Below are 21,239 nucleotides of genomic sequence, written 5' to 3' on the forward strand. Positions count from 1 at the left end.
ACAACGATGGAAGGATTAGGGTTTGCAGGAGGCGTGGAGAACGTTACCATGATGCTACTGTGAGGGGAGAGGAACAGATTTGGTGGTGGCTCTGTGATGGTTTGGGAGGCTTCAGCTTACATCACAGTACTCCTCTGTACCATGTACAGGGCAATTTGACTGGATTGAGTACGGGATGAGATTCTGCGTCCTCTGGTTCTTCCAGCTTTGAACACCATTGGTGCCGGAGCACAGCTGCAAGATGACAATGCCAGACCACATCGAGCTCAAGTCATTAGAGACTTCTTGCAACAAAATAATGTGAATGTGATGCAGTGGCCAGCTAATACACCGGATCTGGCTCCAATTGAACATCTATGGGACAATCTTGCACGACGTGTTAGAGACAATCATGGAATGACACCGACTCTTCAGGTTCTTGTACAGTGGCTCCAGATGGAATGGCAGTTGATTCCCCAAGCTACCCTCCGCACCCTTGTCAGGTCCATGAGGCGCAGATGTACAGAATGCATCAATCAACGTGGAGGACACACCCACTATTGATACTGTGACTTTCAGTTTTGACCCCTATCCTCTTCCGCTGCTTGTACTGCCATTGCAGTCAATGATATCTCCCCATAAATCCATTACATTGTAAGAACAAATAATGTTTTATTTACCCTTGTAATAAACCGACACTGCCACTTTACATTTACTTTGTTATACTTTGATATTTGGGTGTTCCCATACTTATTGTCGGTAGTATATAAACTGAAAAAATACAGTTGGTGATCATGCATAGTTTGGGACATCTTTTGCAGTGAAAATTGAGAACACAATTTCATTAAGATAATAACATAATTAAGATATTCATGGTCCTATTTTTTAAAATACTATCTCGTCGATATTCTGTTTCATTTAATGACTGATCCCTGTAGTTTCTGGGCTGTGGCATCAGTATGAGGACGTATTCAATTCAAAACAGCGAAAGGAATTGTTATGTGTATTTTCTATCCCTTGAGAGACAGTGACATTATGGACAAACAGTCAGACTGAACTCTGCATTTACTTGAACATGAAAAACAACAGATTTTTATCAAAGACTAAGGGACCGTTCATAATTTATGGCTTGGGGGTGATGATGATTTTAAAGGGGGCTCACCCATTTTGTTCTGGGGAGCTAGGGGGTCATCAAGTTTGTAGACATGTACTGGGGGTGGGGGGTGTATTAGCAATTTTGTACATGAAAATATGTTTAAAATTATGCTTAGAAATTATGGGAAGTGGGGGTAATTGATTTTGTACATGACATGCAAGGGGGGTGGGGATGTCACTTATTTTGTACATAGATTTTAGGGGGGGGTCATTTACATTGTACATGCTTCTCCATAAAAATCATATCACATCACACACACACACCAGCCATAAATTATGAACAGTCCCTAAACAATAGATATGTGAAGACTTGATGTAGGACTAGAAATTACAATCTTCGTAAAATTGATTCCTATCAGAAAGAAAGTTCACCATCTACTGACTGCTTAGTCAGACTTGCAAATGTACCAACACAGATATGTGTATCAATTCACTAAATACTGAATCTACAGCTCATTGAGACTTAAAGCTCATAAATCTTAAAATATATTAAAAATGAATACTTGCAAATACATGCAGCAGCACATAAAAATTCATCAACATATTTGAAAGCTCCATAATATACTAACAGCAAAAGAAACGCACGTTTTCTAAAAATGAAATCTCATAAAAGTAAGCGTTCATGTTTATGTCTTCTATTTAAAAACTTGACCAAAAAACCCAGTTGCGTTTCTTTTGCTGTTCATTATAAATCTCTGCTAAAGGCTCTTTGACCCATATAACAGATAAAAGTGACTCACGACAGGAAGAAAGTTCCCTGTCCACCTGGTCAGCAAATGTTCTTGGTAATCTTCTTTGTACCAATACACAGTGCAAAATATGAATCTTTAGTACGCTGACACTTAGAACTCAAAAGGCATCCTCTTAAAATAACAACAATCACTACGTGACAAATAAACCACTCCATTTCAAGGCTCCATATTACATCTCGGCTAAAGGTCTTTGACCCATGTAACATGAAAGTTGACATATTTGCCAGCACCTGACACTCCGAGGACTGTATTTCAGTCTAACGTTTAAACTTGCTGACAATCCCACATGCCTGGTATCTCACGGTCTTGTTCCCCAGATCATTAAAGGCTTTGACGATCTTCTCCTTATCACGCCCTGGTGGGGTCTTCTTGAACAATCGGAAGAATTGGAGGAGCTCTGGCCAGTAAACGGTCAGTGAGTGAATGTTTCCTTTCTGTGTCAGGACGTCAATGATGGCCATTCCATAGCTCTCCTGGTCCTGGTCTGGGATCTGACGCTGACACGACTCACATAGCCCGTCTGTCAGTTGGTAACAGAAACATCGGGGGGTTGGGCATGACATGTACAGTGTGACGTCGATCCCGACAAGCGTACCTCTTTGGTAACGATCCTTCCGGATATGCTTTAGTTGTGTGGAGGGTAGGTACTGGAAATACAAATGACGGATCGTACAATAAATACAACGGCAACTAAATTTGCTGAAACTGGTTTAACCGAAACTCTGCACTGTTTCCCCAAAGGATGTCACAAAAATATGTTCAATCCCTAACAAGACCTGAATTCTGTAAGCTGTCTATATACCTTTAACTGAAACCAACTCAGTGAAGCACACTCAAGGCAAGTTGATACAAGCTTTATCTTCAAAATTGTTGACAACAGGATGCAATGCCACTAATGTTTTCTTAGTTACTGGCAACATTGACAAACAAGTAGAACCCACTTTGAACCAATCACAACCAAATGCCAGAGGTTACCTTTACTGAAGACTTGGTTGTTGTGGTGACCCATGGGTCATCAGGACTTGAAGTTTGTCGCTTCTTGCAAGATTCTACCTCAACAACCTTGCTTGATTGCATCTGCTCTGCGCTGTCGCCCCACACGTCCACGTAGACAGAACCAGTATCATCCTTCAGATTGACTTGGCGATATGATAACACCTTCCCATAGCACTTCCTTTTTCTGAGAGGGGATTGCTTGAACAATGATACAATGTGATGTGTGCAAAACGCCGTATAAAGAATAAAAAGAAGTTGTCATCCATAAAAATGTGTCATGTATTCAGGTTTTGGTGTAACTTCTCTGAGAGGCATTATAGAAGTTGTATAGATGAAGGAAAACCAAGTTTGATGGATAGTCAACTTCTTTATTGCAATGAGTGTGACGTTTTGGTGTAGGTACTAACGTGAAGCTTGATAACGGTGTTAGTACCTACAGCGAAACGTCGCACTCATTGCAATAAACAAGTTCACTATCCATCAAACTTGGTTTTCCTTCAAGTTTTGGTGTCGTAAAGATGACAAGCAGAAATGTCCCTTACAGCCTTTGGATTTCAACAAAGCTGTTTCACAGGCCTGCTAATAGTGCAAATGCTGTGCCTTGTAAATATTACGTTAAGAATGCCTAAAGGTCCACCAACCTTCACAATCTTTCCTCTCAATTTAATCCAGGACATATCAGGCAGAGTGCGGACTTTTGATATGGGCACTGGGTCACCTTTCCCAAATGCTTTGGCGATGACATGTTTGGGCACCAGAATCTCCGAAGCAAAGGTTGCTGTAGAAGAGGGCTTAGTGAATAAAACCTTCCCGTTCCAGGTGACATTTCTCAGAATAATGCAGCATTCCAGTTTGAACTTGTCAAAGAGTTTGTCATTCCTCACACAAATGTCAACAGCTGAGGTGGCATCAGCCACAGTGGCCCTGAACTGGTTCTTGTTGGACTTTTCCTCCACTTGTTCACCTCAAGGACCTTGACATGCAAGGTCACATCCTGCTCCTGAGGGTCCATCTTGAAATCTTTTATAAGCTTCAGCTGAGGGTAGAAAAACGGTCACAAAACTCAGATTTTGACATTACAACATTCAGTTGGGTTACTGACTGTTGGCACAGTATACTGGTATTAATAATAATAATGATAATAATGCACTTCTATAGCGCTAAATTCTAAAATTTAGAAACTCCGAACATGCCACCTATCCAAGGACTCTCCCTGACCACCATTGCTTAACTTCAACTGATTTGTGACCTGAGCTCTATACATAGGACCACACACCAGTGTTTTGAACAGTGTGTTGAACAACAAATAGAGCAGGCCAAAGACTGTGTTGGAATTGGTCTTCACAACCCAGGCTTGTCATAAGAGGAGACCACTACCATATAGCTGGAATATTGCTGAGTGCGACATTAAGCAACATACAAACCAAAGAGATTTACAGTGAAAACACACATGCATGTGTAGGGTGCATACAGATCATGATATAATCATGTGTAATTCCAGGATTTGAACCCAAACTTAACAATTGCAAACAGATGATTACCACAAATCAATCGATGAAAATCTGTGATTATGTGAAAGCGGAGTGATTTTTATAAAAATCTAAATTACAGTTACCCTGTCAACAACAGGGACTGGGATAGAGAACTTTAACAATGGGCAAGTTTCAGGATTGTTAGACATTTTCTGAATTTAGAATGGGCCACTGCCCCTGTATCAATAATAAACTTCAAAATTTTAATGGGCCATTTTTTATTCTAATGTGCAAAATTGTCCATGGCCCCTGCCTTTCCTAATCCCTGGTCAAAGCAATGCAAATGCAATGTTTATTCCTAAAACTTGATATTTACCATCCCAAAACACATTGAGTGCTAACCTCTATATATTTCCATATGGCAAAGTAAGTTTCATGTTGTCATGTTCTGTTTCATTATTTCATCTTAAAATATCACATGTATAACTTTCACATTGTCACACTGTCTATAGCTGGTTGTGGAACTGACGTGTTGTGTGGAGTTTCGAGGGGAATGTTCAGTCAGTGGTGAAATGGATTAAACAGATAACAGGCCTCACTGGCTGACCGCTGTCTTCGTCGGTGTCACTGCCCTCGCTTCCATCCTCATCACTATCATCGCCACAGTCTTTTTCAGTGTATTCATCCATAGGTTCCGGGTCCTCCGCCATTTCCACATCAGTGTTACTATTTTCTTCTGAAGATGCTGCTGTACAAGGACTAGAGTTTAATTACCGAGCATTCAAACATATATATTTACTGTATTTCAAACAATCAGGTTACTTTGAGACTTGAGGTCGTGTAGTTACTACCAAGACCAGGTTGGAACTGTACACTGGATGCTTATCATTATCATCATTATGGTTTAGTTGATTGTACATGTATAGTCAAAATTCTTACCCCTCTCCTCTTGAAGATAGTCCCTAACATGATCCTGTTCCCCTTCAAGTCCCTTCATGAAATGTTTAAATTCGTGAGCTGGCCTCTTCATCAACAACGTAAGCAGTTTTGTTATTTTCTTGCTGGTTTGGGGAATATCTAGGATGTCTTCCAGTTGTGTGGGAGTGATCACCTTCTTCTCGAGAAGATATTCTAAGAGACGTGTACCTTTCAGTTGCAGGCGCTGCTGTAGGTATATACGTTCTGTCTGGAGTATGCTAAAAGAATTCACAGGCGGCATGTTCCTGAAACAAAGATGGTTTATCAATAACTTTACCTGAAATAATGAGGACTGGTGCCCTGTTCCATGTAGAGACTGTAGAGACTTGGATCACTTTGTGCTACGTTCTACATTATACAGCTTCAAGTCATATATTGGGCGGTGGGATAACCTAGTGGATAAAACGTTCACTCATCACACTGATGAGGACCAAGCTTACAGACTGATGTAGTGGACTAGTCCAGGAGCAGGGATCAGATGGAGAGGACCAAGGTTACAGACTGATGTAGTGGACTAGTCCAGGAGCAGGGATCAGATGGAGAGGACCAAGGTTACAGACTGATGTAGTGGACTAGTCCAGGAGCAGGGATCAGATGGAGAGGACCAAGGTTACAGACTGATGTAGTGGACTAGTCCAGGAGCAGGGAGCAGATGGAGAGGACCAAGGTTACAGACTGATGTAGTGGACTAGTCCAGGAGCAGGGATCAGATGGAGAGGACCAAGGTTACAGACTGATACAGTGAACTAGTCTAGCAGTAGGGATCAGATGGAGAGGACCAAGGTTACAGACTGATACAGTGAACTAGTCCAGGAACAGGGATCAGATGGAGAGGACCAAGGTTACAGACTGATGTAGTGGACTAGTCCAGGAGCAGGGAGCAGATGGAGAGGACCAAGGTTACAGACTGATGTAGTGGACTAGTCCAGGAGCAGGGATCAGATGGAGAGGACGAAGGATACAGACTGATACAGTGAACTAGTCCAGGAGTAGGGATCAGATGGAGAGGACCAAGGTTACAGACTGATACAGTGAGCTAGTCCAGGAGCAGGGATCAGATGGAGAGGACCAAGGTTACAGACTGATGTAGTGAACTAGTCCAGGAGCAGGGATCAGATGGAGAGGACCAAGGTTACAGACTGATACAGTGAACTAGTCTAGCAGTAGGGATCAGATGGAGAGGATCAAGGTTACAGACTGATGTAGTGGACTAGTCCAGGAGCAGGGATCAGATGGAGAGGACCAAGGTTACAGACTGATGTAGTGGACTTGTCCAGGAGCAGGGATCAGATGGAGAGGACCAAGGTTACAGACTGATGTAGTGGACTAGTCCAGGAGCAGGGATCAGATGGAGAGGACCAAGGTTACAGACTGATGTAGTGGACTAGTCCAGGAGCAGGGAGCAGATGGAGAGGACCAAGGTTACAGACTGATGCAGTGGACTAGTCCAGCTGTAGGGTCAGATGGAGAGGACCAAGGTTACTGACTGATATAGTGGACTAGTTCAGGAGTAGGGTCAGATGGAGAGGACCAAGGTTACAGACTGATGTAGTGGACTAGTCCAGGAGCAGGGAGCAGATGGAGAGGACCAAGGTTACAGACTGATGTAGTGGACTAGTCCAGGAGCAGGGATCAGATGGAGAGGACCAAGGTTACAGACTGATACAGTGAACTAGTCTAGCAGTAGGGATCAGATGGAGAGGACCAAGGTTACAGACTGATACAGTGAACTAGTCCAGGAGCAGGGATCAGATGGAGAGGACCAAGGTTACAGACTGATGTAGTGGACTAGTCCAGGAGCAGGGAGCAGATGGAGAGGACCAAGGTTACAGACTGATGTAGTGGACTAGTCCAGGAGCAGGGATCAGATGGAGAGGACGAAGGTTACAGACTGATACAGTGAACTAGTCCAGGAGTAGGGATCAGATGGAGAGGACCAAGGTTACAGACTGATACAGTGAGCTAGTCCAGGAGCAGGGATCAGATGGAGAGGACCAAGGTTACAGACTGATGTAGTGAACTAGTCCAGGAGCAGGGATCAGATGGAGAGGACCAAGGTTACAGACTGATACAGTGAACTAGTCTAGCAGTAGGGATCAGATGGAGAGGACCAAGGTTACAGACTGATGTAGTGGACTAGTCCAGGAGCAGGGATCAGATGGAGAGGACAAAGGTTACAGACTGATGTAGTGAACTAGTCTATGAGTAGGGACCAGATGGAGAGGACCAAGGTTACAGACTGATGTAGTGAACTAGTCTAGGAGTAGGGATCAGATGGAGAGGACAAAGGTTACAGACTGATACAGTGAACTAGTCTAGGAGTAGGGACCAGATGGAGAGGACCAAGGTTACAGACTGATGCAGTGAACTAGTCTAGAAGTAGGGATCAGATGGAGAGGACCAAGGTTACAGACTGAAACAGTGAACTAGTCTAGGAGTAGGGATCAGATGGAGAGGACCAAGGTTACAGACTGATACAGTGAACTAGTCCAGGAGCAGGGATCAGATGGAGAGGACCAAGGTTACAGACTGATGTAGTGGACTAGTCCAGGAGCAGGGATCAGATGGAGAGGACAGCGGTTACAGACTGATACAGTGAACTAGTCTAGGAGTAGGGATCAGATGGAGAGGACCAAGGTTACAGACTGATACAGTGAACTAGTACAGGAGCAAGGATCAGATGGAGAGGACCAAGGTTACAGACTGATATAGTGGACTAGTCCAGGAGCAGGGATCAGATGGAGAGGACAAAGGTTACAGACTGATGTAGTGGACTAGTCCAGGAGTAGGGTCAGATGGAGAGGACCAAGTTTACAGACTGATGCAGTGGACTAGTCCAGCTGTAGGGTCAGATGGAGAGGACCAAGGTTACTGACTGATATAGTGGACTAGTTCAGGAGTAGGGTCAGATGGAGAGGACCAAGGTTACAGACTGATATAGTGGACTAGTCCAGGAGAAGGGATCTGATGGAGAGGACCAAGGTTACTAACTGATGTAGTGGACTAGTCCAGGAGTAGAGATCAGATGGAGAGGACAAAGGTTACAGACTGATGTAGTGGACTAGTCCAGGAGTAGGGTCAGATGGAGAGGACCAAGGTTACAGACTGATGTAGTGGACTAGTCCAGGAGTAGGGTCAGATGGAGAGGACCAAGGTTACAGACTGATATAGTGGACTAGTCCAGGAGTAGAGATGAGATGGAGAGGACAGAGGTTACATACTGATGTAGTGGACTAGTCCAGGAGAAGGGATCTGATGGAGATGACCAAGGTTACAGACTGATGTAGTGGACTAGTCCAGGAGCAGGGATCAGATAGGGAGGACCAAGGTTACAGACTGATGTAGTGGACTAGTCCAGGAGTAGAGATCAGATTGAGACGACCAAGGTTACAGACTGATGTAGTGGACTAGTCCAGGAGCAGGGAGCAGATGGAGACGACCAAGGTTACAGACTGATGTAGTGGAATAGTCCAGCAGTAGGGTCAGATGGAGAGGACCAAGGTTACAAACTGATATAGTGGACTAGTCCAGGAGTAGGGTCAGATGGAGAGGACCAAGTTTACAGACTGATGCAGTGAACTAGTCCAGGAGCAGGGATCAGATGGAGAGGACCAAGGTTACAGACTGATGTAGTGGACTAGTCCAGGAGCAGGGATCAGATGGAGAGGACAACGGTTACAGACTGATACAGTGAACTAGTCTAGGAGTAGGGATCAGATGGAGAGGACCAAGGTTACAGACTGATACAGTGAACTAGTCCAGGAGCAGGGATCAGATGGAGAGGACGAAGGTTACAGACTGATGTAGTGGACTAGTCCAGGAGTAGGGATCAGATGGAGAGGACCAAGGTTACAGACTGATGTAGTGGACTAGTCCAGCTGTAGGGTCAGATGGAGAGGACCAAGGTTACAGACTGATATAGTGGACTAGTTCAGGAGTAGGGTCAGATGGAGAGGACCAAGGTTACAGACTGATATAGTGGACTAGTCCAGGAGAAGGGATCTGATGGAGAGGACCAAGGTTACTAACTGATGTAGTGGACTAATCCAGGAGTAGAGATCAGATGGAGAGGACAAAGGTTACAGACTGATGTAGTGGACTAGTCCAGGAGTAGGGTCAGATGGAGAGGACCAAGGTTACAGACTGATGTAGTGGACTAGTCCAGGAGTAGAGATCAGATGGAGAGGACAAAGGTTACAGACTGATGTAGTGGACTAGTCCAGGAGAGGGGATCTCATGGAGACGACCAAGGTTACAGACTGATGTAGTGGACTAGTCCAGGAGTAGGGTCAGATGGAGAGGACCAAGTTTACAGACTGATGCAGTGGACTAGTCCAGCTGTAGGGTCAGATGGAGAGGACAAAGGTTACAGACTGATATAGTGGACTAGTTCAGGATAAGGGTCAGATGGAGAGGACAAATGTTACAGACTGATATAGTGGACTAGTCCAGGAGAAGGGATCTGATGGAGAGAACCAAGGTTACTAACTGATGTAGTGGACTAGTCCAGGAGTAGAGATCAGATGGAGAGGACCAAGGTTACTAACTGATGTAGTGGACTAGTCCAGGAGTAGGGTCAGATGGAGAGGACCAAGGTTACAGACTGATGTAGTGGACTAGTCCAGGAGTAGGGTCAGATGGAGAGGACCAAGGTTACAGACTGATATAGTGGACTAGTCCAGGAGTAGGGTCAGATGGAGAGGACCAAGGTTACAGACTGATATAGTGGACTAGTCTAGGAGTAGAGATGAGATGGAGAGGACAGAGGTTACAGACTGATGTAGTGGACTAGTCCAGGAGAAGGGATCTGATGGAGATGACCAAGGTTACAGACTGATGTAGTGGACTAGTCCAGGAGCAGGGATCAGATAGGGAGGACCAAGGTTACAGACTGATGTAGTGGACTAGTCCAGGAGTAGAGATCAGATTGAGACGACCAAGGTTACAGACTGATGTAGTGGACTAGTCCAGGAGCAGGAGCAGAGATGGAAGCGACAAGGTTACAGACTGATGTAGTGGAATAATAGTCCAGCAGTAGGGTCAGATGGAGAGGACCAAGGTTACAAACTGATATAGTGGACTAGTCCAGGAAGTAGGAGTCAGATGGAGAGGACCAAGTTTACAGACTGATGCAGTGAACTAGTCCAGGAGCAGGGATCAGATGGAGAGACCAAAAAGGTTACAGACTGATGTAGTGGACTAGTCCAGGAGCAGGATCAGATGGAGAGGACAGGTTACAGACTGATACAGTGAACTAGTCTAGGAGTAGGGATCAGATGGAGAGGACCAAAAGGTTACAGACTGATACAGTGAACTAGTCCAGGAGCAGGATCAGATGGAGAGGACGAGGAGGTTACAGACTGATGTAGTGGACTAGTCCAGGAGTAGGGATCAGATGGAGAGGACCAAGGTTACAGACTGATGTAGTGGACTAGTCCAGCTGTAGGGTCAGATGGAGAGGACCAAGGTTACAGACTGATATAGTGGACTAGTTCAGGAGTAGGGTCAGATGGAGAGGACCAAGGTTACAGACTGATATAGTGGACTAGTCCAGGAGAAGGGATCTGATGGAGAGGACCAAGGTTACTAACTGATGTAGTGGACTAATCCAGGAGTAGAGATCAGATGGAGAGGACCAAGGTTACAGACTGATGTAGTGGACTAGTCCAGGAGTAGGGTCAGATGGAGAGGACCAAGGTTACAGACTGATGTAGTGGACTAGTCCAGGAGTAGAGATCAGATGGAGAGGACAAAGGTTACAGACTGATGTAGTGGACTAGTCCAGGAGAAGGGATCTCATGGAGACGACCAAGGTTACAGACTGATGTAGTGGACTAGTCCAGGAGTAGGGTCAGATGGAGAGGACCAAGTTTACAGACTGATGCAGTGGACTAGTCCAGCTGTAGGGTCAGATGGAGAGGACAAAGGTTACAGACTGATATAGTGGACTAGTTCAGGAGTAGGGTCAGATGGAGAGGACCAAGGTTACAGACTGATATAGTGGACTAGTCAAGGAGAAGGGATCTGATGGAGAGAACCAAGGTTACTAACTGATGTAGTGGACTAGTCCAGGAGTAGGGTCAGATGGAGAGGACCAAGGTTACAGACTGATATAGTGGACTAGTCCAGGAGAAGGGATCTGATGGAGAGGACCAAGGTTACTAACTGATGTAGTGGACTAATCCAGGAGTAGAGATCAGATCGAGAGGACCAAGGTTACAGACTGATGTAGTGGACTAGTCCAGGAGAAGGGATCTCATGGAGACGACCAAGGTTACAGACTGATGTAGTGGACTAGTCCAGGAGTAGGGTCAGATGGAGAGGACCAAGTTTACAGACTGATGCAGTGGACTAGTCCAGCTGTAGGGTCAGATGGAGAGGACAAAGGTTACAGACTGATATAGTGGACTAGTTCAGGAGTAGGGTCAGATGGAGAGGACCAAGGTTACAGACTGATATAGTGGACTAGTCCAGGAGAATGGATCTGATGGAGACAACCAAGGTTACTAACTGATGTAGTGGACTAGTCCAGGAGTAGGGTCAGATGGAGAGGACCAAGTTTACAGACTGATGCAGTGGACTAGTCCAGCTGTAGGGTCAGATGGAGAGGACCAAGGTTACAGACTGATATAGTGGACTAGTCCAGCAGTAGGGTCAGATGGAGAGGACGAAGTTTACAGACTGATGCAGTGGACTAGTCTAGCAGTAGGGTCAGATGGAGAGGACTAAGGTTACAGACATAAGCTGACGGGGATGTCCTCTATGTTGGTTTGTTAAAAAATGTATAGTACAACATATAATACTGATTAGAATATCCTTGAAAATAGCATTCAAACATATTACAAACAAATACTGATTCGAGGAAATTGCCTTCTTTCACCTGGTGCCAACTAAGATAATTACTTGACTGCACCAGTAAAAAACAGGTTGCGCCTTCTCCTAAATATAGAATTATTTATATGATTGGAAATACATCAAATACAAAGTTTGGAATACTACCTGATCGCCATTGTAGGATCATTTTTATGCATGGAACAGTTTGATCGGTAAACACTGACAGTAACGCTTCTGCTGCAGTATATATTGCAAACATTGTAATTATAACAAAAACATTCTAGAGAATATATCAGGCAGTTACCTTGCAATGAGATATATATCCTTCTATCCATATATGGAACAATATCCAATATGTCTACAGTAGTTGAGAGAAACGTATGTAGTTCTTGGCCAAATGCTGGAACAATCTGCATCTTTTACTAAGTTTTAGGATCTCTCAGCAGCAGTATAAGTGTAATTCAGTAATAAGTATGACACCTCCCATCTTGCAGAAATTCTTGTTGATATAGATAGCCACAGAATGTATCAGGTTACTAAAACAAACAAGGGTTACCCCACTGTTGAAACAATGTCCACATGTTCATAGACCAACTGAATGAGTATTTAACTGCATGTTCTAATGGACGGTGACAAGCACTGGCGTTCAAGATGGTCAAGATATGCAGAGTGGGTGATAAGGTGTATCATATTATCTGATTTAGAGTTTGTCTCTACATTTGGTATTGGAGTATATTCCATGGCATGTGTCTATATAAAAGTATGATACTTCAGCATCTTGCAGATTCTGATACCTTTATGGACTTACCGAAACAAATTATCAAAAATACAAATTCAACTTATAAGCTTGGAAGCGGGTTGTCCCGTGAATACTCGGAAAATACAAATTCGGTGAAGGCTTTGGTGTGAGCTATTTTTCTAATGTTTTGTTGATATTTCATAGGCGCGAGCTTTTTATATGTTATTACAGTAGATTATCGATTTAACTATTTATATAATTCCATTTGTCTATTTCACCATACGTTCTTCTTACCGAGTCACTTTCTCAGTTCGATATTTAAAAGCGATGTCATTATTTAGCGTTGACAGAATTTCTATCTGTGATATAGATATGTCATTGTCACTGACAAAACTCAATGTCTGTTTTATTGACACCTATGTGTCTGCCTGCCCGTCTGCTAATGACAATATTCAATACACAACTTCGATCACTGACCACATGCAATTTGAACATAACACCTATCAGGCTATACGCCATAAACAAAACGCATTGATTTATGGCCAGAGTTCGGTCTCTGTCACATTATGTAATTACACAGACAGGCAGGTGTGATACTTGTACACATGACATGTTATGATGTCTGTTGATTGCAAAATGTTATACACAAAAAATTAGCATGTATTTACAAAACCCAACATCTCTATATATATACACACAATGAGCCGTGGGGGCATCTGCAAATGAACCAGCCGTTACACTTGAGTGCACACCCACCCGCTCTGACTGGGTTCGGTATCCCGGCTGCTTCGTTTCTTGGGAAGTAAACCCAAGTACAAAATATTGCACTTTTGATTTGCGATTGTACGCTTATAATTTTGTTTATATGTTTTTTTCATAACCAGCAATGTATATTATGTGTCATGAATGAGTGATAATTGTGTTTTAAGTATGTTTGATGTTTGGTTGCATGTGACCTTTAAACGGTTTCGGGATATTATAACCCATGTTCCTCTTTCTGCTCATGGTTTTAGCTATTTGACACAATCGTGTCATATCCACAGGGGCGTGTCACGCTTAGAAACAGCGCTAGAAAGACATATAGGTATATAGACCCAACCTTAGTACTATCCTTTCATATAAGTACTAGGGTTGGGTCTATATACCTATATGTCTTTTTAACTGTTTCTAAGCGTATTTCTAATGTCATATATCTAACTGGTCAGCTTAAGATTGGCACAAGTGACATCTATGCTCTTCTAAAACCATGAACAATGAATCAACATGTTATTGGTTAATCTATCATTGAGTAATAATTAATAAAAAATCTTTATTATTTATTACCACTGCAAGCAATATATTAGGATTCAAATATTAGGAAAATATAAATACAGAATATTAGTTTCATCATGATCAGTAATAACTTAGAGAAAGACACCAGTTTAAAGTAATAAAAACTCAGCTCACACACATACTAGGTATATGTTAAGACTACATAATTAAAAGATGTTTCTATATAAATCCTAGTCTATGGTAATAAGCATGACAACTACTCAACTCTTTAACTCACCTTTCTGTAAGATAAAAGCTATGTGTAGACAGGTTAATCAATTCCTTTGATGTATTTTATAAAGTAAACATGTCATTACCTACATTAGAATGATGGTATACAGTTAGCTAACTTTGTGACAGTGTACATAAGAATGCCACAAGTGTGATTTGATGGTTCAACATGATCTCAGCATCATCATGATCATGGTACATATACTGACATAAGACATTCTGACACATGGCAAGTTCAACATGTGAATATATTAATAATTCCATTTTCTCCATCCAGCGGTTGTTATTTGCAGGGTTTACACAATTAAAGGGATGAACCACAGACGGCCTGCCCATACCCTTGACAAGTAAATGTGTTGTTTACTTTCAGACTGTTGTTATTTTGGCATGCATATATTTGGGGAGGATCCTGTCTGAAGAACTGTTATATATGAGGCAAGTTCCTTGAAGCTGTTCAAAGTTCAAAGTCCATACAGCAACCATATATTCGGATCTAACAGATACTCAAGCAGCATGATACAGCATGATAGCAAAGATGTATGTGTACATATTATATGGTCTCTGAATAGGAAGTTTGACTCCGATATATTTATAAGCATGACCTATATATATAAGATATAATATATATAGGTCATGCTTATAAATATATCAGAGTCGAGCACCTATGGGTCTCTGATATAACCAGTTCATGTGCCTTAAAGTTAATTATTGATTCTAGTAGCTATGCTAAATGATTTTTCCAAACATGTGATATTATCATAAGAAAAATGGCTTTATCTCATATGAACCTTAAGAAAGAAAACCATATTTTGTAGTGATTTTATTGTCCATATATCTCATGTGAAACATCCTACAAAAATGGCACCGTCAGGACCTCGAGAAACACACAAAACAGAAAAAGTGAGAACTGTATATAAAATATTCACTTTTGGTGGAAAAAATGAAATCTTTAAATCACAAATGTGTCCTTATCAATGCTGATTGGTGGGAACAAAATTTAAGGTCAAGGGTGTTCATAGTGATTCTAGTAATAGAAAAATAGTGAAGAAAAAATAGCCTGAAATGGATGAAATTCTCCCAAAACATGCATTAATGTCTTTGCACTCAGTGTGTCAACCACAAATTCAAAGGAGATGTGTTAAGGGAACTAAGTGGAAGATATGTTTTATTGAATCGTTGCATATACATACAGTGAGAGTACAAGTTTCTTGTCTTGTGTAATATGTTGCAATCATCAGTGATTATCATTATGATACCGTTGGTCTGTTTAGTTTAGTCCAGCCCTACTTGATGATAAATCTTTAATTTAGGGAATGTATACTTGATTTTGATGATAACTTATTCAGTGAAAATTATGTAATATCCCACCAGTATGTAATACCTTGTCTGTCGTCGATCCGTCTGTCCTGTCCATCCGTCTGTAATTCATTTTGTTTCGGAGCAGATCTTGAAAAATGTTCATTATTTCTTTCTGAAACTTTGTACACATCAGCCAAGTACTAAAGTGGTGCCTTTTGCTATTTTCAGAATACTAAACTTTTATTTCAATGGTTAGACTTAGAATTGCTTCCGGGTAAGGGTTTGTTTATGGATCAGAAAAATGATCTTAGGATTTATGTGGAACTGGTGGGATAATTATCTTCTGATGATTCTTGTTGTCACATCGATATACAATAAACCTGACTTGACTTGATATAATAACTACTTTTAAAGCAAATTTAAAATATATATACTTAATATAAACTCATGTGAAATAAAATGATATGGTAGACTTACCAGGACAGGCAGGCCATGGGCTCTTAATAGACAAAGGCTGATCCTTTTATATCATTGCATTCAAATTTTCCAAATTTGTTTCATTTGCAAATTGTCTAAATTTTCGAGACTGAACGACCTTTTCTCATTGAAAACTTTTACAAAATCACACAGATTAGCATTAGCAAGGGGGGCTGGTGTGTGTGTGTGTGTGTGGGGGTAATACTACACTAACTGAGAATCGCTTGCTCACTGAGCGAGAAGCGTATGTAAACAAATGAAGAGATAGAGACATGTGACAGCTGTGATTGGATGAAATAGTGTAAGATGTTTATGTTTTTTAAAAGCATATCCAACCAGCAATTAAAACTGACCACAATTTTAAGTATTCAGAGCTGTGATTTTCATCACCATGACTTATGCTTATTGTGTGTACAGATATTTTCCAGTAGGTGACATTTGGTGCGGATCTGGGGTTGATGTGTTCCGCTTCCTGTGCTCGCAAAACAAGCAGGACAAGTTGGCCAGATAGTGTGTTTTATGGTAGTTTAAAGGCCAGAGTGTACCCATGTGCACATGGAATGGCTGTTGATAGCATGGATTATTTAAAAAAAAATATAAGGCTACTATAGAAGTCTATGGGAAAACATTTGGTGGTGTGTAACCTGTAGGGTTCGAAAGCACTTTTCAATAATTCATACTTTTACATGATGTCCTGTGTTTATTTCACCATGGAAACATGTTAGCATTAATGTAGAGGCAAATTTAAAGGTACTGGGAGTAAAGATAGGGCTGTTTTGAGTGGAATAGATTGTTTTAGTGTCCAGAATATGAGCGTTGCTTACGTTTTGTTGTTTAGAACAGTGGGAAAAAGACCCTCACGGTGAGTCTTACCATCAAGTAGTAGTTCCCTGGCTTCTAAATTTGTTGGAACTGATGAATTTGACAACAAACTGGGTTAAAATCACCACTGACACAACAATGTGAGTGTCTAAGTTAATCTACTGAGGGTCAATTTGAAGTCAAATGATAAGAATATCATGAAATATGTTCACTGCTGACAGCAGAACATGTCACAAACCCTTGTTTTAAATGCAAACAGTGCAGTATATGATCAATTCTTTCTGCCTGTCCCCTTTTGAATATGCAACGACCTAATTTTTCTTTTTCCTTTTTAAAAATATACCCCTTTTTCACCCATAGGACTGTCAAAATGAATTTCTGTTTTATTAACAACTGTCTCATTGCTGTTATAGATTTCATGATTTGACATTTAATGTAATCTCAACACTATTTTCAGCTTGTAGGAGAATGCCTGTTGGTGAATGGGGAGGTGTATCTTCACAAATACAGCAGAAAAGAAGCCTTCACATCCAATGTGGTATTTTCGACAAGCCGTCCGAAGTCTGTTGTTGGCAGTGTCTAATCAAGCATACTCCCTTTGCTTGATATGCTTCACCGCCTTGTAGAAGTTGCAGTACTTGGACATGTAGGTACATATAGTACATTTAAGTGACCCAGTCCAGTTAAGGCACCACAATGTCTCACTACCAAATTCCATCACTCGGTCATCCTCATACATTAGAAATTTCTGACAGTGTCCCCTTAATGCCTCAGTGTGTAGTATTTCAGCTTCCCAGACATGAAATAAGGGCTGTACATCAATCCCAAAAGCTGCTTAGATGTAAATAATAACAACTGACCCTTGTGGAATGTAATATTATGGGTCTGAATTCACATTTTATTGACATGAGAGTGTTCGATATCTTAAAATTATCTCCCCTGTTTACCCAAATACATTGTGTCTTTCTCTAACCCAGTAACCCATAAATTACTGCAGAGGAGCTCTGTTTTTAGCTGATATTGCCAAATACTGTTAATTTTAATTAAAAATATTCAGTTTAGGGCAGGGTAACCAATACATTTCCAAAGTTATGTGGATTTTTTCACTTTGTTCCCTCTAAACTGGCTTATACATGAAATTGGCAAGTGTAACAGCCTCAAAACAATACACAGTCAATAGTTTTGAATTTCTGGAAGTATTTCAAAGTCTTAGCTTGATGAATCAATAGATTCAAGTGTAAGTTCTTATCATGCTGTGGTCTAAAAGTGATTTCATCTGTGGAAGGGTCATTTGGCTTGATCGACTAACAGGCGGCAGGGTACTGTGGTCAGTGTTTCAGACTGCTAGAGCATAATCCAACCCCTCACTTATTACATTCTGGCAAAGTTCATCATCCAGCCTTACATATGTCAGGATGTTAAAGCTGCTTAATGTTGAACCTGTCCAATTTCTGGCCTGAATTCCATGATTTTTGTCGTTCAAAATATAGTTTGGATTGATATGATCAAGGCAGTCCCAGTCATGCATGGAATTAACCCATGGCCCCCTTTTGTGAAATAAGAGTAAACTCCCATGGTATATGTATGATTTAAAAACTTTCTCTATTAATGCAGAAGTGCATTTTGTATAGCTTTGGTGAAATAGACATGATATAACTCTTACAGCTCTGTCAGTGCAGCAAATCACTATATTCTTGTGCCATATAGATATGTTGGACAGGAAAAAGTATTGAAGCTTCATGCAGTTTTATATTTTTTTCTGAGAAGTTACATGTATATACAGTACATAAGTCACAGATTTGCCTAGGGCAAATGTTTCTAAATTTCCCTACAGGTTATACTACACTAAATGAGAATTGCTTGCTCACTGAGCGAGAAGCGTATGTAAACAAATGAAGAGATAGAGACATGTGACAGCTGTGATTTGATTAAATTAAAACTGACCACAATTTTAAGTATTCAGAGCTGTGATTTTCATCACCATGACTTATGCTTATTGTGTGTACAGATATTTTCCAGTAGGTGACATTTGGTGCGGATCTGGGGTTGATGTGTTCCGCTTCCTGTGCTCGCAAAACAAGCCGGACAAGTTGGCCAGATAGTGTGTTTTTATGGTAGTTTAAAGGCCAGAGTGTACCCATGTGCACATGGAATGGCTGTTGATAGCATGGATTATTTAATAAAAAAATATAAGGCTACTATAGAAGTCTATGGGAAAACATTTGGTGGTGTGTAACCTGTGTGTGTGTGTTGTTAGGTTTCAAAGGGAGGTAACTCGATCATGAAATTGATAAAAATGCAGACCACATGTGAAAGTCACCCATTTTGAATTTGTTTTAAAATGCCTTTGTCACTTGAAAAAAAATATTTTAAGGTATGATTTATTAAGTATATACTTTTTTCTTTAAAATACGAAAGTTTCATTAGTGTAATAACACATTTTCCCCACAAAATCAAATTTTCAAATACATATTTCTGATTTCATTATAACAAAACCATTAAACCAAGTCTAGCTCTAAATATAGTCATTACACATCTTCCATTTAACACAGCCTGTAGTGCACATACTATTTCCCGTCTTTGTAGAAGGGATTTGCTTCCAATCAACGTAAACTGAGGGTATCCTCATGACCAGGTCCTGGGTTTCAGCCCTCACTGGTCGGGATGAGTTATCCGCCCTTACCTTGAGCATTGCCAAATTCTAGACATCTCATCCTCATTTATCAAACTCATCGAAAACATCGCATGTGAACCTGGACCTTCAATCTCCTACCTACCTGACACTGGCATTTACCAAAGATGAACAGGTGCACAGTTAAATCAGTTTATGAATGCTACAAGATGCACATATGTTTTAGAGTTCGATCGACAGTTCTTGCACTTTGCATTTACCGCGGGGCGGGTTTTCCCCACTCTGTCTGGAATTCGTCCCTGTGGCTGATTGGTTGACTTGAATGATAATGACCAATGAGAGGTGGGTTCATTCAGGACCAATCGTATAATTCCGGTAATGGACAATCTTCATTCGGTCATACTCGGGTCGTTTTCCGTTACAAATTCGAGAATAAGCTGCAAACGGAATCCACTGATTGAGTCACGGCGATTGTATGTACGCTTCAGACATATATGGATCGTGGTTTTCCCTAACATAAACTAGTGTGTATCAATACTACGTATCGTTTTCATATGATATAACTGAGCACATGTTTACTGCGCCAACAGTTTAATTACGTGGTCAAGCCTTAACTGTGGGCAGCACCTGCTCCCTCGACCGTAACGGACTCAGTGACCGGGCAGCTGTCTACCTTGGAAGCATTTCTTCAACCCAAACAACGAGACATTCCTCATGTCTGCAGTAAATACTCAACATGATAAATTAAGGTCTGGTGTGGCAAATGCATTACATGTTATGTAATATGAACATGGAATTGTAGCTGAGATGCAAAACATGTATCGATCAAGGGATTAACCGATAACACATTGATTGATTAATTACTTTTATCTTTCACAGATGATTTGTCAAAAGGTAGTGTTTATGTTTGTCGAGTTACTAACGTATACTGAATACACCCACCCACGTAAAGTGCCTATGTAAACATGTAACGTCCTTCCTTCAAACGATATTAACCGACAATACGTTGATTTAACTCGGTAACATGTAACATGCAACATAATTATATCTCAGACAGGTAACATGCAACATGTTTATTCCTCATACAAGTAACATGTTTATATTCCAGACAGGTAACATGCGTTGCATGTTTATACCTCAGTCGGGTAAACTTCCGATGTTAGCTACGCAACATGTTTATACACGTGCAGACATGTAACACGCAACGTGCATGGGTATAAACGTGTGTGTGCCTGTAACATGTTACCTGTCTTGAGTATAAACGTGTATAAACGTGTGTTACCTGTCTGGGGTATAAACGTGCTGCGTGTTACCTGTCTGGGGTATACACGTGCTGCATGTTACCTGTCTTGGGTATATAAACGTATCGTGTGTTACCTGTCCAGGGTATACGTGCTGCATGTTACCTTGGGTATGTCTGTTGACCTGCATACACGTGCTGCGTGTTACCTGTCTTATAAACGGGTATAAACGTACCTGTGTGTTACCTGTCTGGGGCATACACGTGCTGCGTGTTACCTGTCTGGAGCATACACGTGCTGCTGTTACCTGGTATAAACGTA

The 21,239-nt window shown here is 41.4% G+C and overlaps 1 protein-coding gene across 6 annotated transcripts; it reads right to left on the reverse strand.

Moving 5' to 3' along the window:
• Positions 1-1,304: 1,304 nt before the first annotated feature.
• On the reverse strand, positions 1,305-19,972 carry LOC124267499. 6 transcript variants are annotated; one of them, XM_046702415.1, is made up of 6 exons: positions 15,638-15,756; positions 5,294-5,577; positions 4,954-5,102; positions 3,524-3,918; positions 2,862-3,080; positions 1,305-2,533 (listed from the first exon to the last, which is right to left on the reverse strand). In XM_046702415.1, the coding sequence occupies exons 4-6, from the start codon at positions 3,557-3,559 to the stop codon at positions 2,144-2,146; spliced, it is 645 nt and encodes a 214-aa protein (XP_046558371.1). In that variant the 5' UTR covers positions 3,560-3,918; positions 4,954-5,102; positions 5,294-5,577; positions 15,638-15,756; the 3' UTR covers positions 1,305-2,143. The 6 variants fall into 5 exon arrangements, with proteins under 6 accessions (XP_046558370.1, XP_046558369.1, XP_046558374.1 ...); XM_046702414.1 differs by lacking the exon at positions 15,638-15,756 and adding an exon at positions 19,823-19,972 and having other exon boundaries at positions 4,954-5,099; XM_046702413.1 differs by lacking the exon at positions 15,638-15,756 and adding an exon at positions 19,823-19,972.
• Positions 19,973-21,239: the final 1,267 nt, after the last annotated feature.

Source organism: Haliotis rubra, unplaced genomic scaffold (genome assembly GCF_003918875.1).
Source record: "Haliotis rubra isolate DU_JTF1 unplaced genomic scaffold, ASM391887v1 Scf1316, whole genome shotgun sequence".
NCBI classification, from domain to species: domain Eukaryota; kingdom Metazoa; phylum Mollusca; class Gastropoda; order Lepetellida; family Haliotidae; genus Haliotis; species Haliotis rubra.

What these genes read in the sequence shown, in the direction of transcription:
- LOC124267499 (XM_046702414.1), bottom strand. Translation starts at nt 3,559, where the DNA reads ATGTCCTGGATTAAATTGAGAGGAAAGATTGTGAAG. An exon ending in TGAGAGGAAAGATTGTGAAG is followed by an intron (nt 3,081 to 3,523) that starts GTTGGTGGACCT and finishes TCATTGTTCAAG; the next exon opens with CAATCCCCTCTCAGAAAAAG. An exon ending in CAACCAAGTCTTCAGTAAAG is followed by an intron (nt 2,534 to 2,861) that starts GTAACCTCTGGC and finishes TTGTATTTCCAG; the next exon opens with TACCTACCCTCCACACAACT.